General features: G+C 25.7%; 1 protein-coding gene across 2 annotated transcripts in view; it reads left to right on the plus strand.

The window, feature by feature from the left end:
• The first annotated feature begins 9,183 nt into the window (after nucleotides 1-9,183).
• Nucleotides 9,184-23,366, plus strand: part of LOC112600510 (MAGUK p55 subfamily member 5) — a 49,889-nt gene continuing 35,706 nt past the window's right edge. The window contains exons 1-5 of one of the 2 annotated variants that reach the window (XM_025347750.1): nucleotides 9,184-9,398; nucleotides 9,683-9,761; nucleotides 12,529-12,780; nucleotides 13,439-13,548; nucleotides 13,633-13,684. In XM_025347750.1, coding sequence (XP_025203535.1) covers nucleotides 12,717-12,780; nucleotides 13,439-13,548; nucleotides 13,633-13,684 — 226 coding nt within the window. In that variant the 5' untranslated portion in view covers nucleotides 9,184-9,398; nucleotides 9,683-9,761; nucleotides 12,529-12,716. Of the gene's footprint in view, nucleotides 9,399-9,682; nucleotides 9,762-12,528; nucleotides 12,781-13,438; nucleotides 13,549-13,632; nucleotides 13,685-14,576; nucleotides 14,758-23,366 lie in introns of those variants that run through there. The other variant, XM_025347751.1, reaches the window with a different exon arrangement.

Consider the following 23,366-nt stretch of genomic DNA (forward strand, 5'->3'; position numbering starts at 1 on the left):
TTTATGATACAGTAGTCACCACTTATTGGATTCACTTTGAAACTAATATATTTAAGTCCATATACTCAAAAACCAATAAGTGGTGACTAATATATTACACTTATATATATTTTCTTTTCAATTTATAATATGTTTTTAACTGTTTTGCCATACCAGAATACATAGACTGGATATTTTAAGATTGTTAATTCATTAATCGTTGTTTATATATATATATACATAAAAGTCATTATTATTATTATTTTACTAAAATAAAATTAATCAAATATTGCATATTATCATCTAAGGTTAGTCAAGGATTTTATTGCAAGTAGTTTTAATAACATATGTAAAATTTATTAAGTATACTAAGAGTTTTTTAGAACATCAAACTTTGGTTGTAGTTGCTTGTTTCAGTGAAAACTAATTTTGTATATTGCATGATTGTTTTTATTTGGAATGCAACAAAATAATTAAAATTTATGGAGTTTTATTTAATACGTTTTTGTTTAAGATGTTTAATGTGTTTGGTTAATTCTGTTGAGTATTATGATGTATCTCTTGTGTCAGTTTAGTCCTTGAATGCCTTCTATTAAAATTGGAATTTGGAATTATTTTTATATGTTATAGATAATATTATGTATATTATATATGAATTTTGTTTTATAATTTAATACTCTATAGTCATATAGAATATATACATATATCTTAAGTAACTAATTAATTTAAATGGTTTAAAGCTAAACTTTATTGTTGATGCATTAAAAATAAATACCAATATTAAACTATTACCTCAACAAATTGCCTGAAAAAAATCTATTATTTAATGCTAACCTGGATACAAATTTAATTCATGTTATACTGAATCAAATAATATTATTTTTATTTTGCATATTTTGGCATTTTAAAAATAAAAATGCATATTTCAGAACATTTTTTTAAAAAAAACAATTTAATTATCGAACTATACAATTAATTTCACAATTTGTATTTATAAATTGTATAGGTGGTAATTACAGTCTACAACCTACCAAGCATTGATGTAAAATATAAATATTTATTATCGACTTACCGTGTTTGTTCGAAATTATGGGTACTTAATTGGACAAGGTCTAAGATAACATCAGTTGATGTAGAATGGAGCTTTTCATATTACAAAAATTTACTTAATGATATAAGATGCAGTTACAAATTTGAACAAATTAAAAAAACCATAGTAGGTAACACAGTATAACGCTAAAAATACCATAATGGTAATACCTAATTAATAAATAATAATGTAAATTAAAATAAATAAAACGCTATGTAAATTTAAAACATGTATTTAAAATTATATTAAAAAAAAAATAACTACTAGGTAATAAAAATTAAATATTTATATTTTATGAATTTAAATAACATTTTTTGTGCATTTTTCGACATTTTTATTGGTTAAAAATATATATTTTATAATATTTAGCGCATATTTTGATTGCATATTTCGTAATTTTTTAGTGCATAAATGCATGCATATTACAGTAGTTTTAAGTGTATAAACACTATAAACATCCGAGCCCTAGTTATACTATATAAGTACGCACCTGTATCTCAATTCGTGGTACCTACGTGGATATGGTTATTGGTTAGATTTATTATTCATTAGGTATACTTAGAGTACCTAGGACCTAGGTACATGTCCTATGGCAAAAATGCACAATAAGCACATGACGTGTATTGATATGTTTATAATATCATTAATACCTAAAATAACCTAATGTGTTAAGTCAATAAGATGATAAGTTTATGGTATAGTATAATCAAATATAGATACGGAGTCCATTTTATTTTAGCTTTTACCATTGATTATAGAATAGTCTATTCTATAGTCAATGCTTTTACTAATCGTAATCTTTGTGAAAATCAATTATACACAATGAAGTCATGAAATCGTCCAAGGTTTGATGACGACGATGAGCGATGTTAGTCAATCGAATGAAGAAGGCGGAAGTCGGAAACGCGTACCTGTATGCTACGAAAAAATGAGTAGGTATTGGCAGAGGCGGTAATTACATACATTGTTTCGATATTATGAATTAATATGAATTGTACATATTATATATAAAAGTCAATTTCTAATAAGTTGTAGGTACGTTCTAAGGTATTACAGCAAAGTGCTGTTACTTATTTTGTGTAAACTTAATATTATTATCGTGTTTACTTATAGTCAAATATCAATATTAAGTTGTGTTAGTTTTGTATGCCTATATATTGCCTATACCCAATCGCCTTAAACAAAGCATATTACATTTTATAATAGTAAATATTAAATAATAATATTGATATGAATTTATTATTATTTTACGTTTTGCATATAATTATTATTACATTACAATTCTAAAACTTTGAACATCAAAAATTGAGACAAAAAAAAGAAATCAATGTTAAGTATCAGAATTCCAAGCAAATTCTTGTAAATAAATTGAAGTACATAATAGAAATTTTTAAATTCAATATAACAATAACAACAACAAAATTATTAAATAAGTAAATGATTAATCGGTTAAATAATTAAAATTGGCCAATTGCATAATGCATCTACTATACCTAGCATACAGATTTTAAATAAATAATATTTTTGTTTATGGTAAAAAAAATTTAACTGTTGATAGTGTACTAGTATTACAATATTTGTTGAAAGAACGGATTTCTTCTAATAAGTAATAAGTTATTACTATTATAATATTATATTATTGTCTATTGCTAATAAAGTAACAACTACATGGATTTCTTAATCAATAATCATAAAACACTGTTCAATATACATATTAGATATATTGTAATGTTTATGAAAAAAGTATTTTCACTATCAATATTGCTATACTGTTTTCATTTTCAGTTTATTCTTTTCTTCAATCCATAAATTGTTTATAATATGTGAGGTTTTCTCACATGTTTTCTATGTACTACGTTTCAATTTCAACTAGGTATTGAACTCTACTATTATTTTGAAATTTATAAGATTAAATCATCAATATATTTTAATAATTTAAAAATAAACGCCCATATTTTTAATAACATTTTAAAAGATTGATTTTTTTCTATTTCGTCTTACATACTAGTATTACAAAATTGTGTGAACCTAATCGTCGATGGATATTATTATTTATAAACTTTAGACGATTATATGTTATTTATGGTTAAATAATTGAGTTAATTTATTTCGTTTGGTGTCTTCGATAAATATAAATTAATTTGTGCATCAAGTTTTGTTTGAAATTTGGTAAAAATGCTACAGAAATATAGTTAATGATTAAAACTGCTTTTGGGGACGATTCATTATGTTTTTTAAAGACTTGATTGGCTTAAATATTTTATGGATGATGGCTTGTGAACTGAATATGATGCATCTTTAAATAATGTGTACTTACCTAACTTAATTTTAGAATTTGTTAATAATAAAATCACTGTACTATTTGGAAAAACATCAAATACTGTTTTTAATTATAATTAATAATAATATAAAATTATCATACTTAAACTAAAGGTCACATTTGGTTCTGTAAAATAATCACGTTGGTAGCGGTTGTCCGGCTCGATTGGATACATAGTCTATAAATTATTTTAGCGTAAGTTATAGCACAATTTATCGTTACTTGTAGTTAGTGAATGAGTATAATATACTATATAGTCAGTGACAATATTGTTAATTTTTGTGTAATAGTATTTGATAAATAATAATACCGGCTACGAGTAAGAAGTTGTTTTTGTTCACTATTTATTTATTAAGTAAGTACGTCTAGTTTGTTGACCAATATTCATAAAAACTACCAATTATCTCCGGACTAACAATTTTTTTTAGATTTGATAAAAATAATATTTATACGTGGTTAGACACGTTAGCACGGACTTGGGTGCATGGCGCTTATTGCTAATATTTATATTTTAAACATATCTATTACCTACATCGTGACATTATCCTAAAATAACGTTAATATTTTAATAATAACGTCATAAATATTATACAAATGTTAATATGTTACATAATTGAGCACAATATTACTGAGCAAAATCAAGTCGTATCATTCGTATTTTAAATAGGTAAATAAAATATGGTTTGAGCTGTTTGAACTGTTATATAGGATAAAATTATTCATTAAAAATAATATTAATATCATGCAATTAATATAAATATATTATAGTATAATTGGTGATTTTGCAAATATTTACAAAAATATAAATATATTATTTATATAGAATCTAATTATTAGTTATCTACGGAATTTTAACTTATTCTTATACTGATAAATAATTTCAACAGATTCTTGTAAAAAAAATTATCAAAATACTACAATTTAACAAGGCATGTTCGTTTTTTCTTGTAATGTAATCTCGTTTATGATCGTTGAAATGGTTTGATTTTATTTTTTCATACAACGTTTAATAAACATCATTAAATGATCATCGAGCTACATAACTAGAAATTGATTAATATTTTCCCCAAGATAAGTTATCCAGCTTCGACAGCGTCAGTTGACTCGGTTGTCGTTTGCGCATCGCTATTGTTAATTTTGACATTTTTTTGTAAGACAGTTGCGTATGGTTTGATTTTGGGTTATACATAATTTGCGCATCAGCCATTTAAAAGGTCTTATATCATTTGTGCATCAATATTATTTAACAATAAAACTAAAAAAAAAGTGTATACCCAAAAATGCTAATTCTAACTTTGATCTTAAAATTTGTACATCTCCAAATTTACTCTCGTAACATCCAATTTTAAAATATTGTACAGATATTTCTGTTTTAAAATATATAATAGGTAATATTCTGATAAATAATATTGTATAGGTAACAGTTAGCAATAATACAACTAAGATATACGGTTGACTAATCGATTTTTATCGTATAAGTATATCAAAGAAGAAATTAGATGACTGGATAATAAAAGGCGTGAGATACTGTCGATACGTACGGCTTTACGAGACATACGAGATGTGAATATTATATGATTATACTGTAATTTTAACTTTTGAGTTTTGAGTACATATAAGTACATGCTAATTTGAAATGAGTCAATTCAAATTTGCTAATTCAAATTGTGGAAAAGCTGGAATAATTTTCCAAAAGTAGTTTTATACGGAAAGAAAAAACACTGAAAACTTGTGAAATCATATGTTTACCTTTTTGTCCGAAATTTTATTATTTTCAATAATAAAAATAATAATAATAATTTTACTCGAAATAATGTATATTTTGTATTTTAATTATGACTGTAATGTGCTAACAAAAGTGTTAATTTCAATATGTGCATTATTTATATTATGATTATGATTACTATTCAATTTATTTTCAATTATTTGTATCTATTTATTACAAATGATTTATGAAAATCATTAAATTATATAAGTATAGTGTATACTAAGCATATTAAAGTTCCTAAAGTGAAATACATGGGCACATAGTAATTATTAAGTATATCATATATACGCAGATTGTAGACATTTGCTACTCGTGCTTGATAAAATATTTATTTATATTACATAATGAAATTAGCTACCTACTATTGAGGTTTTATTATAAAAAACTTATGCATATTTTATTATTATATGTATGAGTATATTATAAGTTATACATAACTTTTAAATAAATGTAAGTTCAGTCACCTGTATATAACATTATAAGAATGCTACTAATTTGAATTATTGAATTTTATATTGTATTGTCGTGTGTAATTTGATACACTTTTAATATTATAATTACTTTTTTATTACAATAATTTAATGTATATCACTTATAAAAATTAAATAATCTTAAAGTTAAATATTATTTGATGATACGATTATTATCTATTACTAGTTGGTGTAACAATAATTAAACGCCAGATGTTCGGGAATTCAAATTCAAGAAGAAATGTATTTAATAGATGAAGCGTTAAATTGATTATTACGCCATATGTTTATTATACTATATCATACTATTTTACACGAATTCACAATTTTTTCATTATTATAACGTTATGTTATAAACGTGTAACGTACTTTAAAGTTCAATTTATATTCATATTTGGGGCAAGTGATTATACTCCCTGTGTATTGTGTATATGTAGTGTAAATATACTAGTATATTTAATCTATACCTGGTACCCACTACGTAAGTAGCACTAAAGTAGTCAGCAGGTAAAAAGCTACTAAAATAATATAATGTAGGTGATCATTTATGTGTGAGTCATTTTATTTATCAATCTTTGTGAATAAAAATTAATCAGCATGTACAATTGGTGTTAAATATTCTAAATAAAATAAATACATTTTTGTATATTAGGCATAGATTTTGTAATATTTTTTTATGTGTTTTGATACTTACCAGCATATTTAGTATCTGTTATAGCCTATGGGTACTCTTCCTTTGTACAAAATCATCAGACTAAGCAATTTATTTGATATAAATTATAAATACATGGTCAATTTAACGTTGTAGGTTTTTTATACTTGAAAATCTAACTACTTAGGATGCATATAATACATGACTCATTTCGTTAATGAAATTATAAGACAAAGATCATAAAATACTTACACTATTTTGTCATAAAAGCAGTAATTACTATTGTATTTTATTTCAATAATTTAATTGATTATAATATTGCATAGGTACTTTCTATTATGTTTATGTATTTTTTATTTTTCAAATGTTTAAACTGTTCAGGGATTTTTAATTTATGTATAATATACATTTTAAAATTTTTACAATATGTTTTAGGCATATTTTATGATAGATGTTCGAGTTTTAAAGTTATACAAATTTAAATTTAAGCGCTCATGATAGTCGATGTGTTGTGATTGTTTTAAACTTGTGCCTGTACGTACTACTTAAGTATAATAGTATAACAGTTTTTGATAATACATTTTTAGTATTTTAACCGACTACATAATATGCTTTACTTTTAGATTTTATTTCACGTCACGCGTCACTATATTGAGCGCCGAAGTGAGCCGAACCGAGACACGTTGGACAACACCCGGTCATTGCAGTGTTCTGAGTGGTATTTTTTTTTACTTTCAAACATTGGTTGTATTGCTAAATGCTTATTACTTTATTAGTTTCCACTTCCTGATTTTACTGCTATTACTGTCAACTTCAAACTCATATTGGTGGCGCTATGGTGCGTATATTATATTTTTTTTCCCCACAATTTCACGTTAGTATACCGTTTAATAAGTACTGAAATCAGAAAGCCAGTTGTTTCATGTAATATATTTTTTTAGAATACTCATAGTTATATTATGTCTTAATAACTTATACATATAATTTACTGTTATTAGAAGCGTTAAAATACGATACAAAGATTAAAAGTTTAGATTTTTCACGTTAGCGTATAATAAAGCACCACTCAATAGAAATAATTCATTAGGTTTTTTTTTTAGTGACTTCTTATGGTAGTATTGAATGATTCTTATTTTAAACAAAGTACAACATTAGTTATACATTTATAAAAAATGTTTGCTATTTATTTCTTTAAAATCAAATTTAATTCAATATACTATAAAAATTTTATATAGCTTTTAGTAATTGGTGGAATCAATTAATAAAAATTCAAAGGAATTATTAATATTGATTTTTTTTTTTGATAAGTATTAAATATAATAAGCAATTTAAGTTTCAATAAGAGCATGGGCAAGAGATTTCCAAAAAACGTATGACGCTAATCCAGACTTCTAAACTCGTTTACAAATAGTTAATATAGTTAATTAAATACGTGTATATTCTACATAATATTTTTTCTATTCATAATAAAAATTGGGTATTGAAATTCTAAAAAGTTTCTAAAAAAATGTAATACTACCTTAAAATTTCTAAAAATAAACGAATAACTCCTCAAAAAAATTATTTAAATAAATAACTAAAAATATATTTTAAGATATTCCCTACTCTTATGTTTATATTCATGTAGCTAGGACTTGTTGACATGTATAAAAAAGATTAGAATAGGACATAATTTCTCATAGTTACCACTATAAATTATAATACATATTATATGGTAACAACCTTGACGTGTTTTAGAATTCACATAACTTATTTTTATATAGGTACTCAATTCTATCACACTAAATATACATAGATAGACGATATCGTTTAATATTTCCCCTCATTTGTCCATCTCATTAAAGCATAATAATTAACCATTAATATGCTTTAAAATGACATTTATTTTTTTTTTAGTGAAATGGTAACTATTTCATCAGCAAAGAAGTAGACTATAGACCATCGTTTACTAATCTTTTTATGTAGATACTAATATATTTCCTAATATTGAACCGACAGCAGCCGAAGATTTGTGTTAACCATTGTACTACCCCATAGTTGCCCTATCGGTTTATCGAATGGCATAAATAACAAAAGTATGTTATATGACTACTCAACCTACACTTAGATATATAAGAACCTAGTTCTGGGATTAAATCTGGACGTAAAATTGCATTCAATAATAATTAATAAGTATATAGGTATCTATGATCTTAGTTGATTTCGTATGAATATAATATATTTTGTCGCAAACCAAAAACGATTAAACACTCGTTGTCTCATATTATTATTTACGATATTTTACGTCTTATCGCGACAAAACTGACTTAAGAATATTTCGTTTTGAGGGGACTGAGCCCTGTAAGCCCCCCTCTCGAACAACGCCTATTACGTCTACACGTTCATCGTCGTCGTCAACACGTCAGAATTCGAAATGCGCACCGGTAGCGGCGACAACGACGTGGACGTGTATGCGCTTGCGCGCTTGTACGTAATACCTATACGCGTATCATGGTAACGTACAGCGCCCGGTCCACGTGCGCGCTTTTCGCGGTTACCGGAACGCGGTCACCCGCGCGACTACCCCCTGGCGCGGGGGTCGAGGGGGGGCCCACCGCTCATCGGGAATGCGTAATGTACGTCGCGTCGGGGCCGACGCGGATGCTGCGTGCGGATCGCCCAGCCGCCGCCGCCGCCGCCGCTGATCAATAAACGGCAGCAGCGCGCCCCCGAGAGCTCGGACCGCCGGCCACGCAGAGGGGCTCGGAGGCGCAGTGCACGCGCACAGCGCGCCGCCCGTTACTCCGCCGAACGACAATGCCTCGTGAGACCACCTACTCCACCGCGCAGCCCCGACCCTGTCTCGCCGCCCCGTTATTCCATGGGCACTCGCCGCCTCGTAGTCGTCGTCGCCGTCGCCGCCGCCGCCGTCGTCGTTCTCCCGGCAATACTTCTCTCCAGAGATAATATTTTAGAGGTACGTGTGCGCTCGCGTGTGTGTTTGCGTGTGTGTGCGTGCGTGCGCCCGCTCGCGTGTTTGTGAGCGTTTGTGTGTGTGTGTGTGTTGTGCGTTTCGGTGAGTGCGCGGGCCGTACCGTACGGACGGACGAACGTCGTCGTCGACGAAGATAATAATAATAGTAATAATAATAATAATAATAATAATATTAATAACACGCACACACCACTGTATTATATTATATATTATGTGATAATAACGCTGCTTTTTTTTTTTTTTTTTATCGTTCACGGCACATCGATTCCTATAAATACACCATAATAATAATACACCGCCGAAAACGGTCTTATAGGGTAGTTCGTCGGAGCGTTTTGGTTTTTCGAGATTGCGTTTGAAAATCCGGAGCAATACATTTTTTATTGTCATTATTATTATTATTATTATTAATATTGATTTATAATATAGGTAGTTAAATTATAACGTCATTGTATCACAACAAAATACAATACACTGTCGACCACCGCACTGGGATTCTCCGAGTCAAGTAAGTATATTATACGTACACGTCATGCACATCACTTTTGAATTCAGAATACGTATTCGAGTATTATTGATACATAATATAAGTTCAATATACCGTTTATTTCAATTTTCCTAATCATCTTCTCCACAAATCATCCAATTTGTATTCACTGAATTTATACAAACAAAATATGTAAAAGTAGTAAATTTTTATAGTTATCTTAATTTTTAATTTATAAATTATTATAGAATCATACTTGTAAAATTTATTTAAATACCTAATAAATTTTTTTTAATTTTGCCAAAAAATATACTAAAATCACAATTTTGACTATTAAGTGATGGATTATTTTCATGTTATTTGTATTTAGATATTAGGTATATTTTTCTCATGAACATAAATTATAAAATACAAAAAACAAAAGACATATTAAAAATATGTATTTCATATTTATTCTAATACTTTATAAGTCCAGGTATATCAAAATAAGTAAACATTATACATATCTTATATTCTTATTGCAATCACTCTACATAAATTATATACGTAAAATTCAGAAAATAGTACCAATCAACTGTTAATTTTTCATTTGTTAATTTTAATAATTTAAGTAAATGAATAGATATTAAAGTGAGCTTAAACTGCTAAATGATATAAAAGAACGACGTTCAGACTCTTTACTTTAGACCTACGTAAAGTCGGTTTATTACTCTTAACTTACTGGGGTAGTTTGAATAGGTATATATTTCTGTTCTCAAACCTTAATGCTTGTAGGTACTGTTTTTATTCTTAAATAATATTTTAAAGGATTTTTGATTTACATAAGAGACGAAAGAAACAAAGTTTCTTATTTTTATATTAAGGCAGGTCATACACTTACACTGTAAAGATATTGAACATCAGTAAGCTATACGAGAATCAATTAAAATACATAATTGTAAACCGTAAACTATGTGCATTAAAACGTAGTTTTATCACAAGCTTTTGTAGGTACCTAATTTAAGTTGTTAAAATAACCATTTATTTTAATAATTTCATTAATGAAAATATAAAAAATATAAATAAATAAACAGCAAATTTAAACTTATTGTTTATGATGAACTATTTTAAATTTTAATATTAACATTAATTTATTTTACGATAGTTATTATAAAATTTTAGGATTTTTATAAAAATTATACTTGTATATATTATTTTATACATAGATATGTATAAATAGGCATTTATTTCTAAAAAGTAATTTAAACTTTTGAATGGAAATAACTGTAATACGTATTCATTTGGAAATTTGAATGAGCTTCAAGATGATATTTAACATCTTTTAGTGGGACTACTTCCCACATGCCTCTTAATTATAGTAGTAATTATTGTATATTAAACAAATTGCTCCTTTCAGGACCATTAATCAAAATGTAAACTGTGTTCTCTACAAAAACTCGTATTGTTCTTAATATTTTACAATAATATTAAAAGTTTTTATGTACTACGCCATAGCTAATTTCGTTATCAATTATAGCAGTATTTATGTAATTTAAGATACTTATTTTTGCCTGTATTAACTATCAATTGTCATTAAAAAAGATTATTTGAGATAATTACATTTTATTTTATAATTGGTTTTAATTGGGCAAAGAAAATTATTTAAAATGTGTCTTACTTTGATGCATGTATGTTTTAATTTATTATATTAAAAATAATATCACGGTTAATTTAATACTCCTATAAACTAAATGATAAATTATATTCTTTAGAAATATAATTTTCAGAATATCAGTAATTTATTAAAATTAAAAACCCGACACGTACAACTTCCTAATGAGATATATTTTAAAGTGGTTTGAGAGTCTTTTGAAATTTAAATAAATAGTAAAAAATACTGATTATTCAACAATTTTTAAAGATACTAGAAATTGAAATTGAAAATGAATTTAATGTTAAAACATAAATTACATAATTTTAAATTCAGGGTGGATCACAACATTCACAACTGATTAAAAACATAACCTGTAAATATTTACTAATAACTAATAAGTATAATAACATTAATAATTGTAAAATTCGGTAACTATATACATATCCATATAAATATTTTAAAAGTCCAGTATAATAATTATAAATACTTTAAACTATCCTTAAAATATATACTATTAATCTGTTAATTTATTATAAATACGTTTAAAGTTATTGAGCATGAAAAAATAAAAATATAAGCTATTTAATTACCTACCTAAATTATTTTAAACCGAAATTTTAACCAATAATATTGTTTATGGTTTAAAAAAATATTCCCTATTAATTACATAGGTAGAATTTAAAACAATTTATTTAAGTCTTGAATTCGTGTGTTTAAACTAACCCTTTTATAACATTTAAATGATATTTCATATACGTATTTACATGCCTTATCGTAGCATAATATGTAGGGTCATTGTTAAAAATTAATTGTTTTTGTTTGGTAAATTTTTCAAGATTTTTTAAATTACAAATAACTTATACACAAAATAGTAATAAATTAAATTAATATTTATAGATATTCAAAAACTTCAATAGTTCTGGGAACATGATAACTATTTTAATTGTATTTATATCAATATTTTAAAAAGTAGTTACCAAATTACAAAATACATTGTACACATCATTTAAGTACTTAATATTTAAAGTAATAAAATAATAGTTAGAGGTTAACATTAAACATTATTTATTAGAGAATTCGTCTTTAAACTGTGAACTTGAGTTAATTAATAATTATACCTTAAATGGAAATGAACGATTAATATTTTTGTTTCAGGAATAATTTAGTAGGCTATGCTCCAAATAGCTTCAATTCACGAACAATATGGCTGAGAATTCTGATTCAGATTGTGAGAGCGACAGTGACAGCGACAACGAAGAGGAGGAAAAACTCCGATTTATTAGAATATTTTTATTATCAGGGTTGTGTTTAACACATATTGACCTGATATTATAATTCAAACCATGGATCTCAGTGGATACGTACTAATACTCAAAGAAACCGAAGATAATAAAGCCAAACTTTTAGGTAACTAAGCAATACTGTTTTATTTTTACATAAAAATTCTGTGGACGAACAATAAGAATTCGTGCCCAAATTTTTCTGTGATTCAATAATTAATAAAAAAATTTAAAAAATGTGATGAAATACATTTGACGTATTATAGACCTTTTAGACAATTTTCATTTGCACTACCATCTCAAAATTGCAAGGTAGAATATTTTTAAAGCATTATTTACTATTTTAAAATATTGATAACTCATCATTTATCAAATTCGAAACACAATATTAAGTGTTATTTGGTATCAGAATGTTTTGTATATTTTTCCGATTGTGAATGCTCATTTTTGTTTTTGCATTAGATCAAAATATATTATTATTATTTTTAGTAAATTAGAATAATCCATAATAATTATATAATTTTAATAAATCCTACTTTTTTATAGTTTTTAAATCAAAATATCTATAGAAAATATTATTAAAATAAATGTAAATGTTTATTATTATGTCCTGAAATAAATATACTTAAATCATAATTATGTTTTAGCTTAGAATCTAAAATACTAGTACCTACCTACTTGATACAAATTTAAGACATATTTTACCATATTTTATTTTTTATTAATATTATATTATAATTGGATTTCATTTATTTATAATAATTAAAACTAATCGATTAATTAAGGCTCAAAAGTCGATCGCGCGGATTTTGAAACCGGTGATGAAATATTCGCAATTAATGGACAACAAATTGCAGAAATGAATCGCGACGATTTATTATCTTATCTCTATCAGGTGAGTAATTAAATAAATTAAAAGCGTTGTACAACATTTAAATATTTATTAAAATTGCACTGAAATATAAAAACGTTGTTACAGTGTATTGTTACAAGAACCATATGCATGAATTTAAAACCTCGAGTTAAAAAAGGTATGTACATTTTTAATTCTAATAATATGTATTTACCGTATTTATTGCGTATTTAATTTATACTCTAAGTATTTGAACATTCGTTTATTTTTAAAGTATTTAATTTCCCAAACATTTTATATAAGATGAGTTAGACTATCAGAAAACATTAAATGTTACACTTTTTTCCTGAAGAATTAACACTAGTTAATATATATATATATAAAAAAAAAAGAAATTGAAAACACAATGCCTATTCTATATAAATTTATAATATGTTTACACTTGGTGTCTTTATTATTTTTGCTGTGATGTTCGCTGCTTGCCTGCTGTAGTATATTATGTATTATTATTTATTAATCAACACAGTTGATAGTGTAAATGTGTTTGTATAATTTTTCATGCAAAAAGAAATGTAATAATTTAAAATCGTGGTGTAATTTATTCTAGTGTCAGTTATTTTAAAATAGAAAAAACTCGTATGACACTCGTTTTGTAATAAAAATTCTAAATTTTATCAAAAAATTCTTTAAATATCTATCGGATTTTCCAATAAACGATGAATTAACATCGTTAGAAATTCTCACAACTATAACAAAAAAAAAAAAAAAAATTCTAAAAAACTAATAATAATACTATTAATATTTGTTGAAGATATTAACATTCTAAAATGTCCAGTTCTTCTTCCATCGATTACTTTCACTTGTGTATTGTAAATTCTTTAATTCCTGTAAAAGTCTTTAAGAGTAAGTGTAAAAAAATAAATAACTCTTTCGCCTTAACTCATCATGATAGTAATATTATTATGGGAATGTCTACATCGTCTGTGGTCGACGATTGTCGTTTCTAGTCGGTTAGCGACCTCGACTGATCACAACAGGTACGTCAGGTAACACCAATAACAGGTCTGTGTTGTTAGTCTACCTAGTTACACCCAGTGTTTTTTACTCGTACCGCTAACGTTTCGGAGTGTGCGTTTTTTTTTTTGTCGGAGTTTCGTATTATTTAATGACTGTGTACAAATTTTATTCAATGTTTTTGGGACTGTGTGGATAGGATTTTATACTTTACCTTTTCTAATATAAATGTATAAAGTAAGTACTATAAGTGCATGGATACATATAATTTATATTATTTAGAGTGTAATGTTAAACGCAAGAGTACTTCATTTATATGACCCATAGTAATTAAAAAACTCCCAAGTTTCGTTATCACAAGTAATAATTAAATATGTACATAATATAAATAAAAGAGCTGCACTTGAAAACCAATTTAGTTTAGGGATGGCATAAAAAGGTTTAACCTGCTTTAACACTACTGGATTTTTTCTTAATATAAAAGGCTAATCATGAAAACATTTTTTTTTTTTTTACATAAAAATATAGACGAACATGTTTTACATTATTCAATTTACAATAATGAATAATAAAAGCGTTACATTAAGTTGAATTATTTCGTATTCGTTATGATTTACTTAACCTTTTTTACAATATCCAAATAAAAATGTTTCTTATAAATATATTTATTGATAAATATTTTTTTCATAGAAGGCTTGAATTTGAATCAAAAATTGAAGTATTTATTATTTAAATATATTGTCTATTTAGTTATAAAACATTACAAAAAAAATTAGTGAGGAAATATATTTTTTTACTTCTTTGTGTATCTTGATACTTAAAAAATGACGTTTATGCCATGACACTCGTACTGCAGCTATATGAATTGTTGAATTTTTAATAATAAATTAGATTTACATTGGTACCTAATAATAAAATTCTCTCATTTTTTCACATTAAGCATAACGTGTTTCATAGTTTCAAATTTTAATAAAACTATTAACGTTTATTCATATATTTAATTTTTAGGATACAATTATTTTCTGTGTAAAAAATTTTACGATAATATATTTAAACAATATTACATATGTTTTTTATGAGCGTATTACAGTATAATTTTTTTTCTCCGTCTTACTCGCGTAATAATTTTACTGAAACCTTTATAATTAACCTTCCTTATATTGTGATTATACATTGTTGAAATTAAGATATTATAACAATTATTAAGATTAACAATAAACATGTGTCTTGTTGGAAGATATTTTCAATATTTTTATTTAAAAAAAGTTATTATTAATTTTAAATAACTAAAAATAAAAATAAATAAATACTAAATAGTTTCTTAAAAATCAAAACATTTAATAACTTCCGATGAAATATAGATAATATTATTTACTATAGCTATTATTATAGTCAATGATACCTTTAGTGATAAATGATGTAATCACAATGAGTGAAATACTTAAGTGGTCTTTACTATACATTATGTATTTACGTATAGACAAAGGATACATTTTTTCTGATGCGCCCTCTTAATTAGCAAAGAGGAGCCTTGAAATATAATAATATCTACAGAGAATTAATTAATAATCATCAAGTTTCTAAAATGTTATTAAAATAATTCGAATTTGACTTGTCGGTTAGGTTAAATTAGATAATATGTACAAAGAGTACAATGGTACCAAAAAACTTATACTTCTATTGATATGGACGTTGTGTAAAGCCTTGGGTTCTATTATGTTATTATCGGATTTTATATTCTTTCTAAGTTTAGTGCTCAAAACATCTATTTGTATACACCGGGTTAATTTATTTAGATTTACTTTGGTAAAGTAGGTACTAAGGTGAAATAATGTTGCCTTGGCCTCGATGACGTCAATACTTTAAAAAGATTCATATGATAGTTATTTAGTTATATAATGTAGTTACTAAAATTAAAGTTTAATTAAACTTAAAATTAAATCGTCTAATAAAAATTAATATAATACTAATATTAAGTATAAATCTTAATTCTGAAATATTATATAAATATTACAAAACAAATAAAAAAAAAAAAAAAAAATTTAATTTGTTGTAACAAATATAAATATTATAATAAAACTTAATAATCTTTTCTTATTATTCACAATAGAGATTTTGATACAATTCATCAATAATTATTGTGACGTATATTAGAAAATAGAAATAGTTCGTCAACAGACAAATAATATTTTATTTTCAATTATTTTATTATATTTTTATACATAATTAACTAAATAATTCGTCATTCAAGTTCAATAATCTTCGACATACATATATAACATTTAATGGTCAGTAAACCACTGACCGCAATAATAGGATAGGAAATTTACCGACACGTGACTGAGAATCTTATATGTATTTAGACGTCGTCCATATCCAGTTTTTAATAACGTTATTTGGAGGGAGTGGATTTCGGATGTTTTGATTATACCTGGTTGCCAAGGAAATGCCATCGATTCTCCCTACACTTATATATTATTATGAGTGTTCATACGGATATCCGGCTTCCGGCTGGTGTGCAACTATACACAAGTAGTATAGTATACTATACGACATATACAACATTTTAATAATATTGTCAAACAGATAATATTTTGTAGAAGTAGGACGCTTAAATTGACGTACGTATAGTTTCCTTATGCTCCTTTAAGTTGAAATTTAAAAAAAATAATTACACTATTATACAACTTTCCATTTATTGTACAAAAAAATATTTTATTTAATGATGTACCTATAGTAGTTAATAATTAGTTTAAAGCCCTATTTAATATTATGTTTTTTCACGTGTAATTCTTAGAATTTAATATTAAGTAATTGTTAAAGAAAACTAGAATAAAGAATATTAATTTATGTACATTAAAATTAAAATTACATGGCAAAAGGTAGGTAATTTTATACTTTAATTTTTATCATTAATAAGAATTTAAATATTTAATTGTCATCGTATTATAATATTTACTATACGCAAAAAGTTGCCATTTTATTATTTTTATTTCTAAAACAAAAAAACAATAAATAACTCACTCTCTTTTCGTTTTAAAATTTAAAATTATTTTACACAAATGAAGGTTTATAGCTCGAATAAAATGTTAGGTATAAACTATATAAATGCTGTTTTAACAAACTATACTAATCCCTTTGTATATATATGTACCTATTTGTATAGTTATTTTATGATACAATAAACGTATATAAAACACATTTAACGATTTTAATGATGAAAGCGTTAAAATTGTTCCGGTCTCATAGCAATGATTGGTGTTAAAGTGTTCTACAGTAGTTTAGTAATAATTTTTTTACATTATAAAATTGTATATGTAATATGTATATCACTGTATAGTATATATGTATATATACATAAGATACGAACTGACAGATAAATGTACAAAATGAGAGAGAAAGAAATGAATACGTGAAACCGGTCATTCGAGTTTGCCTTTGGTGCTGTTGTTAACCTCGAATCTCAAACGAACAGTCAACAGTGGTGAATAAAACGAGTTTGTCCAGGGAAAAATACTCGATGGATGTACGTACATAAGAGTATTTGTATACATATTACATATATAATAATATTGTTTCACTTGCTACTTATCAGATCCCAAATCTGTCATGATATTAAAGAAATAACGATTAAGAGCACAGATGTATAAAAAAAGCCAATATTAATGATTACAATTTTGAAAAGAAATTCTTATAAACCATATTGTTATATTAATTTTATAATACAGATAATAGGTACACGAAACAAAAAATCCAAAAATTTTTATTTTACTTCAAAATTATTATCTAAACTTAAATGTCTATCTTCTGTTTTCTGTACGTATTATTCATACTAAATGGATTTCACACACCAGTTTTTAAGGGGTTTAAAATAGGCAATTTTTACAAAATGTTAAATTTTAAATCAATTTAAATTTTAGGTACTAGTTTAAAGTATAAGTAATTCCTTTACAATTTTATATTTAAATTTGTCATTAAATTTATAGTGATTTTAAATATTATATTTATATACATTAATAGACGGTGAAAAATAAAAACATAATATTTAGTTTTTGTTTTATGGTTAGCCAAAGTATACAATTTTTAAAAACAAAATTAAATTTTAAGATTTTTAGAAAAATAAAATGTTGATATAATAGTGTAATTATTTTAAAAGTTTAAGCAACTAACCATATACTTCTAACTTTTAAGTTATAATCGTCATTTGAATTAGATCAAAAAAATTTGTTTTGCTAACTATTTAAGTTTGTTTTAACTTTGAATACTCTTAAATAGTCAATGTTATAATTTTCAGCTTACAAATTACAATTAATATTACTACTATTTATAATTAATTGTCAAATAATATTTAAATTTTAACTTTATTATATCATTTGTTTTAATTTTTTATGTTTCAATTGTTTAAAAGCTAAAAAGTTATTTCCACCAGATAGACAACCTGTGCTAGAAATTTGTTATTTTAAACTTCTTTTATTTATGATTACAAAAAATGAGTAGTACCATTTTCTTGCACACATTTTTTGTATTTATAGTGTAAATATGTTCTCGAAGAAAATTAAAACTAACATTTTCATTTTTTATTGATTTGTTTGTTATTTTCATGTTTATCTGCAATCTACATGTTATAATTAAGTTTTTGAACTTGGCGTGTTGAAGAATATTTTTGAAAGATAAAAAAAAACATTATTTTTATGTTTGACTTGCACGCGAATTTTTTTTTTAAGTTGGTGGTGCCTAAGTAGGTGTATTATAAAATTCATTTATTTTTATCAATATGTATTACAAATTTTAATTCAATAAAGTTTAATGATATATAGATTAACAATTTGCTTGGTGTCTTTTGACCTTTCAAGTTTCAATGTGACATGGATTTTGTATACATTTTATAGTGAGCTCCATTATCTATTGCACTGTCATGAATTCATATTCATGATACTATATCAGCAATAATGTGACTATAGATATATATTTATTAATGATAGATATAATTTTCTTAGTAAATATGAAACGCGTTTATTTTGTTCGGTGATAAATAGTTGAATTTAAATATAATAAATCGTATTGTACACATTGAACTATAGATATTTTGTATACATTTTATTAGACAATTAAATTATTTTCATATTAATTCAGCATACAAATGATTAAAAATTAAATTATTATGTAATTATGTATGAACACGCGTTATTTAAATAATTAAAAGGCAAGTAACCAGGTGCCTGTAGTGGCGGTATCTACCTATTGTAATATTAAACGCATAATGTGAGGGATAAATTTAAAAATTGTGTGGATTAGTGTGTTGTCAATCAATATTTCGTTCACCTCGAAAGAAACGCTTGACTACCACAAACCGTAGTCAGTAATTGCACAAAGACGTAGGACAAAATTCGATGGCTTCGACCGAGGTAAATCGCTTGGCTCAATTATCCGTTAGAATACTATTTTTTCTTGTACTTTTATTATTTTTTTTTTTTTTTTTGGAAATGAATTTGATTATTTTATTATTATTATTATTATTGCGAATATTTAAATAAAATAGTGTTGATTTAGAACTGAAAGTGTTTTTATTATATAAATTAATTATTTTTATTATAATGAGTATTAATTTTATCTTTGTTTTTTATTTACATAATTTTAAATGAAAATGATTATTAAAATTCACATGAGTATTTTGATCCTAAAATCTAGTGATGTTCGATTAATTATGAGTTATCACGGGCAATTTTTGAGGAAGATAAACAATATCACTCATATAATTATATGTAATACGTATTAATAATATATTTTATACATTCATACCTATACGTATCGTGATCTTAACCAAAACTATTTTGAATGTTTATTTAAACTTGAAAATTTTTAATTTATAAATGTTAACAGTTTGTATTTATTTAAATTAAAAAAAATTCAAAATCTTTTTTTATATTTACACATCGTTTAAATAATAAATATAAAAACATAATATATTTTATGAATAAATACTTTAAAATTATGGATTTGATAGTCGATAAGCTTTGACGAAACCAGAACATATTTCCTATTAGTTGGTCACATCGCCGCTTAAATTTAGTTTCCAGTTACTGATGAATTAAATTTTTAGTGAAAAAATGTTATCGAAAACGTAATATAACAGTTATAATAAATATCTATTTCAAGATAATTTTTTATGATAAAAATTATTAAATTTTACAATAACTTTCTATTTATTTTTTTAAGTGAAATAAAATTATTGTATTCCTTAAATTGTTCTTTCATAAATAGTTATTGATCTGATATTGAGTATAATACGGCTTTCCTCAGAATCATGTTTTTAATTTAAATTTTTAAAATATTACCAATTGTATCGTTAAGTAATACGTAGTTACGTATTACGCAGTTTCTGAATTGTCATTATTGCTATGTTATACCTTTTTTAGAAACACGGGTAGTGTAAACCAATCAAACCGTATTACGCAAACGTTATTATAATATTTGTTGTACAAAAAAATTGTAATAAATATGCCAAAAGTAATAGTATTATTTATTAAAAATAACGATTTTTTTTTTTTTTTTTTATAAAATATTGCGTGTACAGTATAGTACCTATGGTATTATATTGCGGAAATTATTGTTATGGTTATACCTAATATTATTATAAAGTCGTATATTATACTATGCTTGTAATGATATAGGTATTTTTACGATTAGGCATACCCTGCTGTGACTTAATATTTCCGGCGTTCCTTTATATAGGCGTATAATATTTGTATTATTATATATTATATGAATTTTAAATATTATAGTGGTGTGCGTTTACATTTAAAAGTCGTTTTGACGTGATTCAATTTATTTTTAACACCACACTACATTCGTATCTGTATAAGAATTTTAAAAACATAATATATTACGATATCATCAAGTAAGATCAACGGGTTTGTGAGATATATACCAGCAAATTTAGATAAAAAAAGTTTTGGTTATAGCCAGTACTTATAATTGTAACGAACGGTGATGACGTCGTATTATATTATATATATATTTTACTGGACATTGGCATCGGTGCTTTATAGAAGCACCGTCATTGCGTGTATAAGAATTCTCGACATATACTACTATAAGGCGGTCATTAGTTTGGACGTCGGCCAGTAGCAGTTCCCCTCCCTTCAACCCCCTTCGCATAATCACCATTCACATTTTCTTCAGATAAACTTCCCTTTAAGACCTTGAAAATTCACGAGTCCTATATAGTAGCTGTATACATATGTGTGTGTGTGTGTGTGTGTGTGTATTATGAAACTGATGATGCTGCATGATGGAAATCCAAATCACGAAAGAACAATAATATATGAAAGATCGTGTGTAGTGTGTGTGTGTGTGTGTATATTATGAATCAAGGAACAATATATTATTATTATTATTGTCAGAGTCCTGCGCAGTGGCAGAGCTCACGTAATGCGATGTTGCCATATAATATTATTATGTATGCGCGCGCGACCGGTTGCCCTTGACATCGAGCAAAGCGCGGTTTTTCGGTCCATCATACCGCGTCTTCCTCCTTCGGCCGAGTCGCGACGATACGCAACCCGCACTATCCGACTAAGACTATCTGTACGACTTGTATATTATACAACTATAGGTACAGCTGTCGTAGCTGTGCTATTATATGTCCTCGTTGTGTAGCCGGTACTAGCAATATTGGTACTTGGTAGATACCTGCAGGATTGAACAAGATACCGACTACAAAAAGTAATCTTGGTATAAACAATACGATACGAGGTAGTTGTCTATTTTATTGTATTATAGACATCTAGATGTACGCGAGACACTTGATACTTGAAGATTTACTAGATAAAGATACTCTAAGAAGTTGAATGTTTCTTATAAATATAAACAAAAAAGTGGAACCGAAAGTTTTTGTAAATGTTTTCGAATAATAATTTTTCTGATTTCGGATAATACTTATGCTAATCTACCTTGAAACAGACTACTCATATTATACGATTTAAAAAAATCATACAAAATTAATTAATAACAAAAAATACATGGGTGAATAAAATTACAATTATATGTATACACATGACATTCTTGTCCTGATTCGTATAGATTAGCGATCGCCGAGAATTAAACATAAATTCAATCTCCTAGCTAATTAATAATTATTTATTTTATGTACGTTTCAAACTTTAATATATGTATTTAATTTATGTATTTACTAAACGTGTAATAATGAATCTAATTAAATAGTTTTTTATATAGTTTTAGGTAAAGCAATTTAATTAAATTATTAACTACCCAGTTGTTTTAACGTTACATTTTTCTGAATAAAATTGAATTGCTAAAAATAGTTTTTATATCGTTTTAAATAAATTTATAAACATTTTTGAGCAAAAGTCTTTTTAATATTTACAAAGAGGGGGGGGGGTGTCACCCTACTCAAATCCGTGGTTTACATCTGTATATTTACCTTAAACAAACCGATTAAGGCGTGTATTATTATTATAGAGTATATCATTATATATTTGTAACATGGGTGGAACGAATTTTCTCATGTTACGCGTATGCCACATATGATAATCTTAGGTGTGGATTATATTTTTTCTAAACACACGAAATTTGACAAAAACGATATCTATAAATCAACTTTGACTAAGTGTGTAGTTCGTGAGTACAAATAATTTTGCAATATTGAATTATATTCATATATATATTTATCTAACTATAAATTAAAAACTATAAATACATTCGTTTCTTTTTTATCATATCAACAATGATAAAAAAATTCTATGTACAAATTTCGGGGTCGTTTGAAAATGTTGAATATAATGTGTAGGTATTTGTGTTGTTAAAAACAATAATTTTTGTGATCA

This window comes from Melanaphis sacchari, unplaced genomic scaffold (assembly GCF_002803265.2).
Source record: "Melanaphis sacchari strain LSU unplaced genomic scaffold, SCAv2.0 Contig65_pilon_pilon, whole genome shotgun sequence".
NCBI lineage: Eukaryota > Metazoa > Arthropoda > Insecta > Hemiptera > Aphididae > Melanaphis > Melanaphis sacchari.